We start from the raw sequence: 19,593 nt of genomic DNA on the forward strand, positions 1-19,593 counted from the left end.
GGGTTCTTGAACCCACAACACGGTGTACGAGTGTAGATGGTGAGGTTCACCTGGTTTTTCCGAGGTCGTCTTTGGGTCGCCATTGGACTCGGAAGACTCTGGCGGGGGTTCATGCGGAGGACTCTGTGGGGATCCATAAGTCTGGGCTTTTTGTGTCCCCTGCCAAGTGGACTCCCGACTCTTGGCCCAGGCCAGCCGCCGTAGGGACGCCAGGCTGCAGTTGGGTCCGGCGCTGCCATCTGGAGGTCCAAATGAGAGAACCGCAACGATGAGTCATCAAGAACCACCTGACCCGATCGTCAATCAAACCTGACGAAGGAAGGAGGAGCACCTGGAGGTGGGACCGGGTCCAGGAGGATGGCTGGACTCTCCATGGTCGCTATGGCAACATCTGCAGTTGCTAGCATACCTGTGAGGACACAAGGAGACACGGAAAACCATTAGAACCAGATGAGACACTGAAACAGATCAATTGAACCACTGGAAGGAGATGAAACTATACCGAAAAAGCGAGGCCACTGGAACCAGTCAAACTACCAGAACAACTGCAATTTCGGGGACCACTGGGACCAAGGGGAAAAACTCGGACCATTAAAACCACTGAGACCTTATAAACCACTGAAACCATTAGAAGCATTGAAAACTGTAGCCACCACTAGACCCATCATTAGAACCACTGAGACCAATAAAACCAAAAAGGTCATGACTTATTGAGCAATTACTTGGTTGTCCACTAGGGGGAGCGCCTCATAAGAGTGGCGGGGAAATGGACGCAAGTTTTCAGGCGATGAAGACTCGTCAGCTTACTTTGACTTGTGGAAGATGGAAAATGTGTATTATATCTTCAATTTTAACATTTTAAAACATATGTTTATACTTTTTGAAGCACCCAATTTCTGAGGAATATTAATACTGATTTCATTGGATTTAATATTGAAGGTATTTTATGTATTACTTTTGCAATGTTACACAAAAAAATGGTGTCACAGTTTATAAAATGAAACAATTGCCTATGTAACATTATGCCTGACAATGTTGTTTAAAGGAAGGCTCCTTTAATTTTACATGTATGGCTTGATTGGCAGTAAATAGTTAGTATAGCTACGAAACATGCATAAGAGCTGAAGAATACACTCGTATATTGATTTATTTAACTTTTTTCAACATAGAAGTACTTCCGTGTTGCAACACCCCCAAGTGGTGACGTCACTAGTGTGTATACTCGCTTGGGGAACAGTAGTTCACGCAGACATAACAACGAGGAAGACACAAACGTCAGTTATGCCTTACTGTATTGCAAAATTTTGCAAGGCGTCGGCAAGGAAAAACCCGCGAGAAAAAAAAAATAAAAAATAAATAAATTAAAAAAAAAAGCTACTTGAGTAGACAATGGTTTGTTTGCTAAGTGCTGTCAACCTCCCGAAGGACAAGCAGGCGTGCGCGCAGCGAACATTTCAGGCATGAGGACTTCGAATATATGTTACAATTTGAGATGGGGTACGCCACACGCCTAATACTAAAGCCCAACGCAGTACCGAGTATCTTTAAAGAACCAGACGTGGGAAATAATCAAGCCGATGGAGGAGCCGCAACTGCTAGCAACACGGAGCCTTCACTCTCACAACAGCCGGCACAAATCGAGGTCTTACTACGGCCACTGAAAGATCTCGGAGAAGCGAAGCAAATTTAAAGCGAAAGGTAGGCATGTTTCGGGGGTGGGGGGGCATTGGTTATTATACTGCACGGACTGTTTTATTTCATAATTCATTTGAAGGTGGCCAACGCAGGGGCACGTCGGCACGTTACCGTAATGCACAGTATTAACAATCGTTGGGGCGGCTGGCTTGACTTCGTCTTTTCGAGTGGCGGCTGGCCTGACCGCAGTGGGACGCTACGCAAAAAAGAAAAAAAAAACAGCTAGGGGAGGTTGGGTGCTGTAACGACGATACATTTAATTTTACTATTTTTTCTTTTTCCTGAAATATTTCGTCAGTTCCACACGTTTTGCATTGCTCGTACTGTGTGTCACTTTACCTGTTGGATATTTGTTCCTCCAAGACTTTTCTTCTTCACATCTTTCATCGCAACCAAAGCTATCCTGAGAATGTCTATTTAGTATTGCCATGTTGAATGTCTGATGTTCCAGGATGCAGTTGAGATTGTCCGCAAGGAACCGATCCTCGAGTTCTTTCATTTCCAGACAGCACACATTCATTAGCGGATTGTCCATTCCTGCAGCTCCCGCACGAGCACCACTCACCCCCCGCCTGATTCACTCGTTCGTCAAAGTTTATTTTGTGCCCGAAAAGACCATCTGGCGCCACAACTTTCACATCCAAGGCAGACTTTCCTTCGGTAGTGTTATTTTGTCGTGTTGGCTCGAAGCGATAAGGTTTAATCCTTCCGGGTTTGACGCTAGATGCACGGCTGCGTTGCATAGTGCTTCCATAGTGTAGCGTTTACACACTAGTGACGTAAACATCCGGGTTATTTAGTCACGTGTAACAAACATGCCGGCGTTCGATTCATTTTAACAATGGTTTAAAAGTTATTAAATGTACATAAAAAAATAATCACGTCACCAAATTAATTATTGAAAAAGTAGCAACTTTTTGCTGCTAAAAATGGATCAATAAGTAAAGTGTCCCTTTAAGAAAGACAAATTTGTTGACAGTGGTCTCTGTTAAAGCCCCAGTGTGTAGCTCACGACCGTCATCTATCGGTCAAACAAGATAATGCAATGATTTTAAGCACACGAACTACGGCGTCCCAGAGAGACCCTACTTCAACAGCCTACCACCAATTTCACCGGAACAGAACGCAAACAACTTCTGGTATTCCCTCGAGTGATGACGTAAGTGAATTGCATTTGTTAGACATACTGTACAGATCCCTAATATTTGTGATTTAGTCATTTAATTTCAGAATTAATATTTTTGTCGGCATTATTAGGAAATACTGTACGTCAGCTAATGATAATGGCTATCTATGTTCATATTTGTTAGTGCAACTAAACTATGCAACAGAGAACACACAGTTATGTTATATGTTTTATAGACATGTGGACCATCTCAAAGAGGGCGAGGAGGGGGCGAGGGAGACGACGAGGAAGAGAACGCGGTGTCTCGTAACGTACAATTATGTCATCATGGAAAAATAATTCCATTCGAGCATGCATGTGAATGGCTCAAAACATACCTTTGCTTGGAATATGTGGTATTTAGATTACATCTTTTGCTGATATGTTTAGTATATCGTACAAAAATAATGGTGTTAACTGAACTACACATCTGCAACTCAGACTCGTAAACCCCCCCGTGTCTTGTTGCTACTAACCACTCAGAAAAGTGCTGCTTACAAAAACATTTGAAACCCTTTACTCAGATATCGATTTGTCACCATGTTGAACAATTTTACCTAATAAATATCACTAAGCAACGTAATTAGTTTTGATTGAAGATACAACAGCTTCCTTGTACTTCGATGTGCAGGAATTTACATGGCTTTCACAAATAGTCTTGCTCATATAATAATGTACTTCATTGGCTCAGTGACTTTCAGTTCATTGTTTGGTACCTCATCTGACATACAATTGTTACCTTCTTGCAGAGACTCGTACAGGAAATGACCATGGAGGAACATGAAGATATCCAAGTCCAGCTGATAGACTGACACCAAGAAATACTTTTTGACACATTGCTGACACATCAGCACCACCATGATTTCCTGTACCTGGATCCCAGACTGCAGCACCTTGGTGACTTGTGGCAATTAAGTGACACTTTCCCAGATCCTCGAGGACAATACAAAGGTTTTTTACCTGGCATATAATTAGTCCATGTCTGACACTTGTTGTTGTAGTTTGTATAACTTGTATATTGTTGTTGTGTGTTAATTTGTACATTTTGAATAACTAAAAAAATACTATTTCCTTTGGCGTCAACATGCAGTGTTCATTCGACACCTAACCTAACACTATTTTACATGACTAGAAATGTAAAACATCAAAAGCCTGGAGAATTATTATAAATGCTTGCAATGACAAGGAATTCTTCATTGGCCAATGAATGTAAGGTACAGTACATGAAAATGAATAAATAAAATAAAGTAAAATAAAAGTCTACATGAAATGAACATATTAACTAAAAAAATTTTTTTTAAAAAAATGCTGTTAGAATATAATGAGCTCCATGAATTGCAGTTGTTCCAGAAATTTACCAATACGCTGTGCATTTCAAAATATGGAAAATAGACATACAGGTTTGGGCCAAAAGTAGTGTTACAGAGCAGGTATGTGTTGTACACAGCTAAAATATCTGATTACCTCAATACCATGATGTTTTTTTGTTTTGTGTGTGTGTGTGTGTGTGCTGACATTGTCCCCCATTAACATTGCAACATTCCTCAAACTCTCCCGAACACATAGTATGATCTGTAACACTACTTTTCGCCTACTCTATGATGTTATTGGGGCAAAATTAAGGAAGGCTTGTCCATTGATTGTGTGAACAGACTGCAGTAAAAATGAAGTCACTTCAATGTTTCCTGGTTTTATTAAGTTTGACATGCTCCTTGACTGCACAAGTGCATGTTATGGAGTGAGGGCATGTTCCCACCAACGATGATATCATATTCTTCAAAGGCTTGCTGAGGAAAGTGAGGGAGGAGTCACTCCATGGCTTCAGACACCTGGTCAGCAGGTCCTGTGTAAAACAAGTGGTGCTTGTACATTTGACCATTCCGTATTGCTTCACACAAAAAGTTCATGTAGTGTGTAATACCGTCCATATGTAAATGACATACCAAGACGTCGGCTGACTTCAGTTTGTTGCAGCTCAGATATGGTAGGTGGAGATACTGGTGGTACAACACCGAAGCCTTCTGGGGTCCTCCATTCAAGTGTCCTCATTCGGGGCATTCCAATATGGCTGCTGACTCTCCCCTTGATATTTTTTTTTCTTGCAGGTCAGTGATGTATTTAAACGGTGCATGAATGCTTGTATACATCAGAATATGGTTCTGGAAGCCCTCAAGTTTGGCTGTTGATCTAGTGTGACACAAACAAAAACAAAATTATAAAATAAAATAAAATAATTGATGATACTACTATATGTCACCAACTTTCCAACAAAGCCCCCAAAATAGAGGTAAGATCTTTAGTTTTTGGGCCCAAAACATTGTATTAGCTAGATAAAAGTAACTTGACTGCATAGAATATGCAAAGGCTGCTTGCTTGTCGGGTTTCCGTGGAAAACGTAGCAGCCTGTAAATTCTTGTGCACCCAATTACACAATGGACCAGTACACACTTGAGTGAGAGAGTTCAGACTCTAGCAGTGCTTACGGTACAGCCAGCATTTAAGTCCAGAAAGTTATTCCCTGCTGAAAATTAATTTCGAGAACACTATTTTCACCAACCACAACGAAAATAATTTTCAACTCCTCCACTAATACAGTATGCTTTAGATTCTCCATTGAAATTATGGGCAAATATACCTCCGAAATCACAGTTACATTACATTACACAATAACTTGCGCATTTACTCTAAATATAACGTGCCAGCGGGAATCTTTTTTTTTTTTTTTTCAAAGCAAGTAGCTTCATAACGAAATAGTTCGAGTGGTGCGGAGTTTCTAATCAACAGATACAGTGATCGTAAAACAAAGGTACGAACATCGTATTAATTAGTACGATGTATACTTTTTCTCTCGCACTCAAAACGTAAACACAAATGTACTCTTACTTACCGGTCAAGTAGAAAGCAGTCGAAGGCACCGGCACGTTCCAAACCTAGTCTGTTCCTCATTTCTCTCCATCTGGCAAATGCGGCTACAATATAAACTCTTGTTTTGTCGCACTGAAATAAAATAAATTCCCAAAGCAAATGTGATGCTTGATAATGCTCTCTTCAGGGACCGGAAACTCTTCTTCTTCGTGTACATGCGGTCGCCATACAAACCGGAAGTGCGTCTGCAAAGGCGTTCCAAAAACGCGTTAAGAAATGGAGCGCTGAAATTTGTTGTTGACGGCACCCGTAGCAGAAAGATGGTGGCGAAACATGGCGGACACTAGAAGCCGCAGCCCGGACATGTAAGATAATTTGCGATTTCTAGACTAATCGTTATATTTAAAAAAAGTACGTTTATGTGATACAACATATCTTTTTACATACTACTAACACAAACAATTGTGGGGGGTTTTCGAATGATTTATTGTTTCACCACTAGATGCCACTGTATAATACTGAGTGTACCTTTAAGAAGACATTTTATTTGTTTTAAAAAACAAATACACTAAAGTACTCAGTGTGAAGAAGTCACCAGTTTTAATATTGTGTTTCAGTGATGGTACAAAAAAACGATTTTCTTATTGAAAAAAACAAACAAACAAACCTCAGTTTATGTCTCAAGTAGGGCTGCACAATATATCGAAAAAATATCGATATCGCGATATTGGCCCTTGCAATATGCATATCGCAAAGGCACGCAATAAGTTTTATATGGAATTTTATGCTTTTTATATGAATTTGACCAGTCAGATGCTAACTAAAATGTGCATTGCCTTAATAGTTGAAAATTATCAATACATAATTACAATTAATTAACTAAGATTACATGAAGGTTGCTTATTTTGCCCCATGAAAACTGTTTTTCTTTCATTAGGTAATAAAAATGTAATTTCTTTAGGTAAATGTTAAATATCGCAATAATATCGATATCTCTATGTTCAGCAAGTATATCGCATATCGCATGTTTTTCCAATATCGTGCAGCCCTAGCTCAAGTAGTTTTATCGTAGATTATCGTGGATTTATGACATGACCAATATAGCAATAATCGCGGTATCATCTTATCGTGAGATAATCGTTATCGTGAGACGTGTATTGCATATTAGGGATGTAACGATATCCAAACATCACGATACGATGTTATTACGATATGAAGCTCACGATACGATAATTATCAAGATATTATGGGGAGGTTGATGATATTTAAAAAAAAATGACACAATATTGTAATTAAAATGAGCTCATACTAAAAAAAAGCACACAATATTGTGCTTTTGTACATAATAGCATAATAGCAATGCATATAAACCACCTACAATCTCTAATAACATATTGACTAGCTTCACGGGCAAATTATGTCCTCCTTCATCTGACCATTAACATCGTTTTTATATATAGAAGGGACAAAATATCCCTAATGAAAATTAAACTGCACGAAAAAGTAGCCACCAGAGGGTGCTAGAACTGCACAAATGGAAATCAACCTGACTTTTCTTTTTAAAAAATGTGCTGCTTTAATATAGTGAACATGATGACGACGATATTGCGGCAGTTTTAATATCACAATATCACGATATTGCCCTTATCGTTACATCCCTAGCCGCATCTCGTATCGTATCGTCAGGTACCCAGAGGTTCCCACCCTTACTGAGACCACTAGCATCAGAGCAAACCACTTTGACCACTGGCACTCGTGGGATCAACTGGGACCACTTGAACCAATTGGGCCAAATTTGGAACCATAGACGCCTTCTGTGAACTATGGCGACCTCTTGAGGTCACTTGGGACAACTAACTGGAAGCGCACAACGACTACCACTACGGATGCTAAGTGGCGCGACGGAGGAAGAAGAGAAGAACAGGGTCAAAAATAGACACGCTGGGACGAGGACGTGTGAACCAGGAAACAAGTGTTTACGGCCCACCAGCACAACAACTTCCTGTCTGGAGTGACATTTTCATAAACAAATTCAAAGCCATCCACGCATGCAAACACACTCCGCGGACAGATTGTTCCAATTTACTTGAAGGCACAAACAACAACAACGACAACAACAACTAGACTAAGTGCAATTTGTGGAGAAATTGCGTGGGAATGCTGAAAGCTGAATGCTAAGATTTGAATGCATGTGGAATGCTTATGAAGTAAATTGGAAGATAAATTATGAACTCCTGGTTACTGGACAATGCTCTTTACCAAATGTGCCACCAAACAGTATCAGAAACCTGGTAATGACGGTAAGTTATATGTTAAGGAAGTGGGCGTGGAAAGTGATACTTATAAAAAGTTCAATGTCTGTCCCATTGAAAATGAATGTGGAAAAGCTGATATTAAATGTTAAATTGTGCAAATACTGTAAGTAATGTGGAATCAGACGATATATACCCCCGGAGGTGTCGATTTTTGAAGCTAGTTGAAATTTGAACAGTGTAAATTCAATTGGAAGTATTATGTGAGAGTTGTTACATGGCAAAGAACTGCGGAGAATAAAAATCACAATACACAACAATGCCGCAAATCGTCCTATGCAAACGTTTCGATAGGAAATAATGAAAGTTGTTCTTTTGCAGGGTCAAACGGGTCATCATAACTAACTAAAAACATTTACTAACTGTTCAGGCAGGCCACATTTTTGACACTTTCAATAAATAAATAAATAAAGTCAAACTAGCATAAAATAAGCGGTCACTCGACTCAAACGATAAACGTGATTGGCAAAGCATTTTTTTTTAAACAATTGTAATCATCGCAAAGCGGAAGCAATAAAAGACTAACTTACATTTGAGAACATTTTTTAAAAGCCAAAGAAAAAGTAAAACACAAACACTCAATGACAATATAATCAACAAAATTTACTTTTAGTAAGTAATTATTAACATTTGAGGTTTGTCACATTTCTACAAACGTCCCTAACCAGTTTTTTTTTTTTTTTTTTTTTTATCACATTATTAAACATTTTTAGCATAGACCAATATTTTATTTGCTAAGTCATAAGAGCTTTTAGTCAAATATTACTGTCAGTAGTGCTCAAGTATCACTATGTTGTTTATCTTGGCAAGAAACACAATAATAATAATAATAATAATGATAATGTTAGTGTGTCACGAACTATTATTAATGACAAAAAATATATAAAATATCCCTATTCAGTGATTACGACATTACAAAACATTTTTTTAAGAATCACTATGACGTTCAACATTTTCAAGTATTGCCTCAACCTGATTTTCACGACATCATTAAAACTAGTTACTAAGTCAAACTAGCTAGTAGGGCTGCACGATATTGGAAAAACATGCGATATGCGATATACTTGCTGAACATAGCGATATCGATATTATTGCGATATTTAACATGTACCTAAAGAAATTTCATTTTTATTAACTAATGAAAGAAAAACATTTTTCATGTGGCAAAATAAGCAACCTTAATGTAATTAATTGTAATTATGTCTTGATAATTTTCAACTGTTGAATGACGATGCACATTTTAGTTAGCATGTGACTGGTCAAATTCATATAAAAAGCATAAAATTCCATATAAAACTTATTGCATGCCTTTGCGATATGCATATTGCAAGGGCCAATATCGCGATATCGATATTTTTTCGATATATTGTACAGCCCTACTAGCTAGTACAGATGATTACTAAACTGTTTAGCTTGGTATCAAACATCTCGATTGTCTTGAGCTAATTATTTTTCGTAATTACGTTAAATGTTTCTAAAATTTCAATTGTTTTTTTATGACATTGTTTACTATTGCGAACTCGATATTCAGAACACCATACAAATAGTTACTTCATCGTACTAACTATAGTTAGTACAGCAAGTAATAATTTATCGCTACATCGTTAAGCTTGATATCGAACATCTTTATAGTATCCTAAACTAGCTATCACATTTTTCTAGACATTGTGAAATGTTTTTTTTTGTTTTTGTTTTTTTAATAATCCCTAACAAGTTAATTAAATCTATGGAACTTTTTATTAAATCATCAATCATTACGCAATTGAAGAAACTAGTTGGTAGCATTCTACAAACATTTACTAATGTCCTGAGGGGGGGGGGGGACAAGGGACACTCATAAATACGAGTGACGAATCAAATATAGTTGGTGTATACTAGTAAAGCATATGTAACTATCGACGTCATTTCTCTTGACGAGGACATCAAGCTGAAAATGTCGCTGACATAACTTTTGCTGTTGACGTGTGACGTCACCGTTGTAAGCTGAAGTTGAACGTTTGTGCTGGGGCGCGAAACGCAAGTTCAGCAACTCCTGGTTAAACAACTGACATACGCGGTAAAACGTCACGACTAGTTGAAGAAAAAAAACAAAAACAAAAAAAACGTCACTACCAAGTCAAGCAAGTTTGTGGGCGAAAGTTGAGCGAAGAGGGCGGACTGCTGCCAAGGCCAAGCGACTTTTGACAAATGTTTGTCAAAAGTTTGTCAAGACTTGCGGCGCTCACCTTCGTCATGTCGGCCTGTTGAGTCCGTCGCGTCCTCCGAGTGAGAAAAGTGTCAAGAGGGGCGAAGATTTGTCAAGGCTCGACTTGTCCTCCTCCTCCGCCTCCTTCTCCTTCTCTCGGCTCACGTCCCGCATTCCTGCTTCCGCTTCCTCCTCAACGCACAAGACAAGCTAAGACAAAAAGGGGAAACAGCACCCTCTGGCGAACCGCCGTCGCCTTACAGCCTCAAGTTTATTGCTTTATTACTTTATTGCTATTACAATCAAATAACCTTCCAAAATCGTCAAACTGCACACAAAAAAATCGAAAAACATCATATAAACAAAAATGTTTCCATTTAAAAAAAAAATAAATACGTAATGACTTTATTTTCGTTTTCTTCTTCTCCGGAAAAAGGGGAAACAGCATCCGCTGGCGAACCATGACTGCGCTACAGCCTCAAGTACATTCATTTTTTTGAATATGCGGATTAAATTGACTTCAATAAACAATGTCTAATATTCATTATCATAAAATTTTTGTCAAACAAAACTATATTTTCTATAATAATAATAATGATTTTTTTTTCTAAAATTTATAATTTATAAAAGATTTTCTCAACCCCCGAAGATGTCTCCGTCCCCGCAGGGAAAAAAAAAAAAAGGGGGGGGGGGGGGGGAAACAGCACCCTCTGGCGAACCGCCACCGCGTTTCAGTCTCAACTTATACGTACAAGGCACAACATATATATTTCTTTTTTGTTAATACTACCCTAAAAAAAACACAATAATAATAATAATAATAATAATAATAACGGTTGCCAATGTTTATATTTTGATGATTGCAAGTGGTTAACATCGAATAAATCGAGAACATAATACATTTTAATCGTAAATTAAAACATTTATTATTAATTCGTTTATCTTTCTTTAACGGTGCTTGCCTGCTTTTCTAAGCATTACATTCCAAGCATGTTAGCTCGTTAACATCATGTTTCACCTGCTTTACATAACTGCAAATGGCGTCCAGCTTGTTTCGTTTGTCGTCATCGAAAGCTGCCGTGCAGCGTTTAGCCAACAGATGGAGCCAAAGACACGTCGAGGGAGACAAGCACTCAGTGGCCACTTCATTAGGTACTCCGGCCCCTTACTATGCAAAAGGCTTCCTCATCCTTCCTACTACTACTACAGCTGCTGAGACTCTGTACTACTACTACTACTATCAATAATACTAATACTAATAATAATACTAATAATAATACTAATAATAATAAAATAATAATAATATAATAATAATAATAATAATAATAATAATAATAATAATAATAATAATAATAATAATAATAATAATAATAATACTAATAGGGCGGCACGGTAGTCGAGTGGTTAGCACGTCCGCTTCCCAGTTCTGAGGTCTCCGGTTCGAGTCCAGGCTCGGACCTTCCTGGGTGGAGTTTGCATGTTCTCCCCGTGCCCGCGTGGGTCTTCTCCGGGTACTCCGGTCTCCTCCCACATTCCAAAGACATGCATGGCAGGTTAATTGGGCGCTCTGAATTGTCCCTAGGTGTGCGTGTGAGTGTGGATGGTTGTTCGTCTCTGTGTGCCCTGCGATTGGTTGGCAACCAGTCCAGGGTGTCCCCCCCCTACTGCCCAGAGCCAGCTGAGATAGGCGCCAGCAGCCCCCGCGACCCTTGTGAGGAATAAGCGGTCAAGAAAATGGATGGATGGATAATAATAATAATAATAATTTTATTAAATATTTTATTATTAAATTTATCATTTTATTCAGCCTCGACACGATAAAGAGGAAAAGCAAGTGTTGCGCGCTGCTCGAGTAGTACTGTGCCCCATGATGACGCTGTTTACCAGCCAACACTGACCGAGCACGTTTTTGCTAACTTTCTCTGACCAAAGTGCCATGAATATGATTTGAGCTTAAGATTGTTCGGGTTTTTTTGTTTTGTTTTGTTTTGTTTGTTTGTTTGTTTGTTTTAACGGAACGCAACGAGCACTACGAGTGACAAAGCGGACTTGCTCGCCGTGAAAATATTCATGACGTCACGCAGCTTTCTCAGACGACGTCCATCTTCACATAAACTATCATTTGTTTCCTAAATCTCTCTCGAAGCTTTTTCGTTAAAAAGTGTGCGATTTGCGTCCACGTGTATTAGAAAATTGATTGCGTGTGCGTGCACGTGACGTGCTGCGTGAGTGAAATGGACTCATCGTTAAAGATTAGCTAGCATGTGACCAAGGTGCTTGAAAGTTGCCCGGTAACTCGTTAGCAACCACTTGATCAACCCTCCGCATCACCACAGCCTTCACGTTGCCATGGTAACCGGCGGCTCACCTGGCTGCTCACAGTTTGTTAGCGTAAGACCACAAAGTTCCAAATTTATGTTACTGATAGCTTTCATGTGTCAAATAATTCATTGTGGATGTCACGTCTTGATGATATTTCCATTAGTTTACATTTTGGGGAAACAAAATTGGAGTTAGATAACAACTTTGTCAACTTTGAGTTGGCGCGTTTTTTTTTTGTTTGTTTTTTTGGCGTTGGCCATCCGCGTGCGCGTGCGCGCGCGCGAGGCGGCAGATGGGCTTTTCCGGAAGCTGGGTCACGTGATCCCCGCGGGGCCTTCGCGTGCGTGACGTATGGCGAGAACTAATGGGCGTGGCCCGGACATGCTAATTGCCAGGCGTGCACGCGCGCACGCGCGCGGGCACGTCGGCTATAAAAGTGCGACTCCTCCGCGCGCACGACACAAACCTCCCGGCCCGCTGACACGCGCACGCACGCACGCAGGCGTGAGAGGATGCACTACGTCTGAAAGGCGGCAAAGCAACAAGAACGACAGCAGGTACGTGATTTTTTTTTTTTTTTGATTTTTTTTTTTTATAATCGTTATTTGTTAGGATCACTCTTGACATTCAATGACGTCATAATTTCGTCAACAACAAAGTGAGTGATGATTCCAATCAACACAACAAAAGGAAGATAATTTTATTCAAACTTTTATTCGGATGTTTGTTTTTAAATATTCAGAATCACTTTTGATCATTTTGAAGTTTGACTTCATTTTTTTGGACTTTTGAACAATCTGACAAGTTTTTTTTGTTTTTGTTTTTTTTTCTGGCCAAATTGAAAAGTTGAAGCTGACTGATGAGGTCGGAAACATTTTCATGTATTTGGATGCATGCAAGTATAGAAAAAAATGAAAATTTATGAAGGATTTTCAAAATGGATTATGTAAGATTTGCCATCGATGATAAATGCGCTTTCATGTTTTTGGAAATAGTTTCAGTTGAAAACAACCCGCGACTGTTTTTTTTTGTTGTTTTTTTTATTGTTTTTTTTTTTTTTTTTTTTTTTTTTTCGTTTTTACATGATCCAAATTCATTAGAAGGAGATTTAATATGACAATGAATCAATTTGTTTTTTGAAGTGTCTTGAATGAAAATGTGATTTTTTTTTCATTTGCTTTTTGCAATGAAAAACTGGGGGACTTTTTGTACGATACCACTTTTTTTTCTCTCTCTCCAGATCAATACCAGTCAGTACAAGTACTCAACTTAAGTCGCCGATAACAAAGCAGTATTTCTGATACACAAATAAAAAACAAACAAACAAAGGACAGATCATTTTAAAGAAGCACTCACTATCCAATATAGCACTTTTTTTTAATTGTATGAAATTAATGGCAATTTTCTATTAACTTTTTTCCATTTGTTCATGCGGTGAAATACATATTTTGTATAGAACATACGATAAAATTAATTGTAATAATAAATAAATAAATAAATAAATAAATAAATACAATGGAAGTATTAGAGGCACAAATCCAAATATATCAATATAGTTATTGATTTTCTTTAAATGAAATAAATATATCTCAAGAATTAAGAAAAAAACTCCTCATGAAAAACATTTTAAAATGGAAATATTTGAATATAAAAAAATTTTAATTTGACGGATGCATCATAATTAAAATTCACATTAGAACATGAATCATCTTGATAAGTCAGTTTTGAACAAAATGAAAACTTGCAATCAATCAACCACAAACGTATACACATCATTCATTTTGTTAGTTTTATTAAAATAAGTTTTGGATCCTTTTTTATGCTTATTAGTGTAATTAAAAAAAATAAAAATCATTATTTGCTGCATATCAATCAAGCTCATTATGAATTTTTTTTTTCATCCCTAATGAAAGTCAGCATCATCTTCATCGTCTTCTTCATCATCGTCAGCGTCATGACGAGGTCGGAGCAGAATTTTGGCGAGCGTGAGGAGGAGGAGGAGGCCGGCAGCCCCACGGGAGGCGGGACAGGGACAGGGACGGGAGGCGAGGAGGAAGAGGACGACGAGCGGCAACGCCTCCTCCTGGACGAGGAGGAGGAGGAGGAGGAGGAGGAGGAGGAAGAGGAAGAGCAGGAGGAAGACGAAGACCAGGGCGACGGCGACAACAAGCCCAAAAGACGAGGACCCAAGAAGAAGAAGATGACCAAGGCTCGCTTGCAGAGGTCAGACGCCAACAAACGGCCCTTGACCTTTGCCCTCTCACCTCAACACAATCCACAAATTGGAAAAAAAAAAAAAAAAAGATTTGCATCAAGGGAACCGAAATCTAGCCTCGGAATATTCGTCTCTATAACGCCAAACTCATCTCGGCAACGTACACCTCATTTTGTCAAAACGTCACATATTTCATATTTCACATATTTAATTATGTACAATTTGAATTCATGACTCAACTTTTTTTTTTTTTTTTGTCTGTAGGTAAGTGTTAATGTTGGATTCGGCAGGACTGGTCTTGTACAAACAACAGAGAATTAGCAAGTTAGCTAAACTAGCAATGACCTTAATTAGCATTGTGGCTAAATATTAGCTTCCAAAAAGTGGTATTTTTTTTATTCACAGAAACACAAAATGTAGTAATGAAACGAAATGGAAAAAAACAAATCAGATTCTAAAATTAGCCAGTTAGCGAAAGTGATGTTAGTTAGCAATGTGGCTACATATTAGCGTTTAAAAAAGTGATTTTGATTGTTTTGCACAGAAACACAAAATGTGGTGATGAAATTTAACAAAAAGAAGAGAAATCAGATAAGAAAATTAGCCAGTTGATGAAATTGATGTTAGTTAGCATGGTGGCTACATATTAGCATCCAAAAAGTGTTTTGTTTTGTTTTTTATCCCCCACAGAAACACAAAATACTGGTAATGAAACCAAAAAAATAAGATCTGAAAATTATCAAATTAGCTAAACTAGCAATCATGTGAATTAGCATTGTGGCTACATATTAGCTTCCAAAAAGTAGTATTTTCACAGAAACACAAAATGTGCAAATGAAACGAAAAAAAAAAATAAAAAAAATCAGATTCTAAAATTAGCCAGTTAGCGAAAGTGATGTTAATTAGCATTGTGGCTACATACTAACGTCTAAAATGTGATTTGTTTTTTTTTCCACAGAAACACAAAATGTGGGGATGAAATTTAACAAACAAAAAGTGTTCAGTAGCATTGTGGCTACATTTCTCTGAACAAATGAGATGAACACAATAGCAACTTAGATAATGCGGTAATATCATAGTAGCATAAGTGTCTTCATCTTCAAAACAGAAGCAAATGCGGTGACAAAATTACACAAAAAACAAATGAAAAAAAAATAGCAAGCTGGCTAGCGTGGTGATGATACATTCACATTGTGTATTAGCAACACATTAGCTGCACTGGAATTTTTCCACATTTTTTTATGCTACAATCTTGAACATGTATTCTATTGATTTTTTTTCTTCAACATGTCATGATAAAGTGATATGTTGGAACTGAAATGTGACTGCAAAGCATTAGCAACGTGGCTATTTTTTTTTATTTTGGGCCCGGCAGGTTCAAAGTTCGGCGCATGAAGGCAAACGCTCGCGAGCGTAACCGCATGCACGGACTGAACGACGCCCTGGAGAGTCTGCGCAAGGTGGTCCCCTGCTACTCCAAGACGCAAAAATTGTCCAAGATCGAGACCCTGCGCCTGGCCAAGAACTACATCTGGACCCTCAGCGAGATCCTGCGATCCGGGAAAGCCCCCGACCTCATCACCTTTGTGCAGGCCCTCTGTAAAGGTATACCGTACATGCACACCACACGCATACTGTACGCTACTCATACCGTAGATTTACTCCATTTGCACAGGGTTATAATATATATATATATATGTATATATATATATATATATATGTATATATATATATATATATGTATATATATATATATATATATATATATATATATATGTATATATATATATGTGTGTGTGTGTGTGTATGTATATAATTTAACTAATTTGTAATAAATATGAATTAACATGTAATAGATGGATTAACATGTTTTAAATACTTTTAATCACCACTAATAAACAAGTAAAAGCGTTTAATAATTGTGGTATTTCCTCTCAACTGTAATATGCCGAGCAGTAATTAAAATGTAATTGACATGTACAAATTAAACATAAATAACATAAGCAATAAACGTGAACAAGCATTAATTAACCTGTAATAAAGATGAGGAAACATTAATCAGCACATCATAAAGATCAGTATATGCATAATTAATATGTCGTAAACATAAATAAGCATGAATAAACATAAATAAAGAAAATAAACAAATACGTTAATAAATAATAAATAATAATAAATAAGTACATATATTAATTAATTAACTTTAAAATGTAAATACAAAAAATCAATTAATTAACTACTAATTAAAATTACATTTAAAAATAAAGTTAAATAAATAAATAAATAAAAATTGTTGATATATAAATAAATAAATTAATTACCTTTTGAAAACTTTAAAATGTAAATTAAAAAATTAATTAATTAATTCACGCACTGCAATTGGGTGGCAACCGGTTCAGGGTGTACCCCGCCTGTATCCTGCCCAAAGCCAGCTGGGATAGGCTCCAGCACCCCCGTGACCCTTGTGAGGAAGAAGCGGTTAAGAAAATGGATGAATTAATTAATTAATTAATTAATTAATTAATTAATTAATTAATTTTAATTTTAATTAATTAAATTTAAGAATAATTAAAGTTAAACAAATAAATAATTAAATAAATTAACACTAAACACTTTAAAATTGTAATTAAAAATGAATTAATTAAAATTAAATCTAAAAATAAAATAAAATAAATTAATTACTTTATAATTAGTTACTAAATTAATTAATTAATTAAATGATTAAATAATAAAGAAAATAAAGATAAATAATGAGTAGTTAAGGTGTAATAAATAATAAGGCATGAGTAAGGAATACAAGCTGCTGTGTGTGGCGTTTCAGGTCTGTCGCAGCCGACCACCAACCTAGTGGCGGGCTGCCTGCAGCTGAACCCCCGCACCTTCCTCCCCGAGCAGTCGGCCGAGCTCCCCGCCCTGCACCTGCCCCCGCCGGGCGCCGCCCCCTACGCGGCGGCGGGACACTTCTCCTACCAGACGCCGCCGGGCCTGCCCAGCCCGCCCTACGGTACCATGGACCCGTCGCACGTCTTCCAGCAGGTCAAGGCCCCAGCGTACGGCGGGCCCCCCGACGCCTACTTCGACGGCGGCGTCCTGCAGGTGACGGACGGCCCCACCTTCGACCCGCCCCTCAGCCCACCCCTCAGCGTCAACGGCAACTTCTCGTCCTTCAAACACGAGGCTGCGGCGGCGGATTACGACAAGAGTTACTCCTTTGGCGTGCACTACGGCGGCGGCGGCGTGGGCGGCGTCTACGCGCAGGTGGACAACCTGATGAGCTTTGACGGACACTCGCATCACGAGCGGCTGATGAACGCTCAGCTCAACGCCATCTTCCACGAGTCATGAGCCAGAGCCGCTTCCTGTCCTGTCCCGGGACGCTCAAGCAGCAATAAAGACAAAACTATGCAATTTGGACCCCGCCCCCCCCCCCCCCCCCCCGCCCCCCCAAAAAAATCTATTTTTCAGCATCCATCTTGTTGCTTTTTTTTCTAAAATATCCTCCTAGCGTGGCATGTCCTCACCTTACACATATTTGGAAAGTCCTCTATTCATTAATGGGGACATTATTATTAATATTATTATTATTATTATTATGGAAAAAAGGCTTTTTTAATGTCAAGTATTCAGGGCTGCTTATTTTCATTAGTAACTAATCTATTATTTTCTTCAAATGATCAATTAAAGGGATACATGACTCATTGAACAATTTTCAGCAGTGAAAAATAAATGTTTTGTGAAGAATGAATTTGCTAACTTAATTCATTTTCATGTACAATTAATACCTTAAAAAAGTAAATTTTGTACTTGCTGTCGACTGATGATGACATCACCTGTGCTGAGGAAGTAGGTAACGACCAATCATGGCTCACCTGTTTTCTGGCTTTGGTTAGCAAACTAAGCCATGATTGGTCGCTACCTACTTCCTTAGCACAGTGGATGTCATCATCAGTCGACAGCAAGTAGAAAAAAAGTAGGTATTAATTGTACATGAAAAATCGTGACGTTACCACATTCATTATAGACCAAATACAAACTTTTCACTGCTAAAAATGGTTAATTGAGTCAAGTATCCCTTTAATCAGATTAAAAAAATAAATAAATGTTTAATCTCCATTATACATCATACATCAAACAAGAAGATTATTTCAAGCAACAAATGCCCAAACAAACATCTCTCAAGAAAAAAAAGGCAAAAATGGTGATCATTGATTTCCAAATTAAAAGCAGATGTTTGAAAGGACTAATCCTGAAAACAAGCCCTTTTCAATTTTGCCCAACTGTGACATCACAGTCGGGATAATTAACATAATCTTGCGGCTCGCCCACACAAGTTTCTCAGTCAATGATTTGCACCACTTGTCTGGATGACGTTCCAGATCTTTAATGATCAATTGAAGAAAATAATAGATTAGTTACTAATGAAAATAAGCTGCCCTGAACCACTTTCTCCTGGCTCATGTCAAAGCCATCACGGTAAGCTGAGCTACAGTGTTAGGAGAAAATTAGCATTAGCAACGCTATAGTTTGTGATAAGAATAATCAAAGAAGGCGTATTTATGTCACATTTTGGCTGACTTGGTGATGAAATTTCTGCCTGTGATAATGCAAGTCAATCTACTAATACTTCTTCGCTTGAAAACATGCACTCATATTTGACAGTAAAACACAAAAGAAAAAGAAAAATTCAAACACGTATGCGAGTTTTATAGAAAATAAAGTTGTTTTGTATCACACATTACATTTGTGGGTGTGCGCAGTGTTTCTTTATGTGTGTATGTGTGGCATCCATGCATAAGATTTTTTTCATAAATTAAAATCTTGCCTGCAGAATGAA

At 38.0% G+C, this 19,593-nt stretch overlaps 2 protein-coding genes across 9 annotated transcripts in view; one reads left to right on the forward strand and one right to left on the reverse strand.

The window, feature by feature from the left end:
• itprid2 (ITPR interacting domain containing 2) overlaps positions 1 to 10,407 on the reverse strand; it is a 44,197-nt gene extending 33,790 nt beyond the window's left edge. For all 6 annotated transcript variants that reach the window (XR_013287165.1, XM_077535877.1, XM_077535876.1 and 3 more), the window contains exons 1-3: positions 10,263 to 10,407; positions 332 to 409; positions 51 to 239 (exon numbers count right to left, since the gene is read on the reverse strand). Coding sequence is in view for 5 of the 6 variants with exons in the window: in XM_077535877.1 (XP_077392003.1) it covers positions 51 to 239; positions 332 to 407 (265 nt within the window). In the remaining variant the exon portion in view is untranslated. The remainder of the gene's footprint in view (positions 1 to 50; positions 240 to 331; positions 410 to 10,262) is intronic.
• A 2,556-nt stretch (positions 10,408 to 12,963) lies between these two features.
• On the forward strand, positions 12,964 to 19,593 carry neurod1 (neuronal differentiation 1). 3 transcript variants are annotated; one of them, XM_077535879.1, is made up of 4 exons: positions 12,964 to 13,101; positions 14,458 to 14,767; positions 16,135 to 16,364; positions 17,581 to 19,593. In XM_077535879.1, exons 2-4 carry the CDS (start codon positions 14,499 to 14,501, stop codon positions 18,102 to 18,104), a joined length of 1,023 nt encoding a protein of 340 aa, XP_077392005.1. In that variant the 5' UTR covers positions 12,964 to 13,101; positions 14,458 to 14,498; the 3' UTR covers positions 18,105 to 19,593. The 3 variants fall into 3 exon arrangements, with proteins under 3 accessions (XP_077392005.1, XP_077392007.1, XP_077392006.1); XM_077535881.1 differs by having other exon boundaries at positions 13,001 to 13,101; positions 14,495 to 14,767; XM_077535880.1 differs by having other exon boundaries at positions 13,002 to 13,101; positions 14,462 to 14,767.

Source organism: Festucalex cinctus, chromosome 11, assembly GCF_051991245.1.
Source record: "Festucalex cinctus isolate MCC-2025b chromosome 11, RoL_Fcin_1.0, whole genome shotgun sequence".
Classification (NCBI taxonomy): Eukaryota; Metazoa; Chordata; class Actinopteri; order Syngnathiformes; family Syngnathidae; genus Festucalex; species Festucalex cinctus.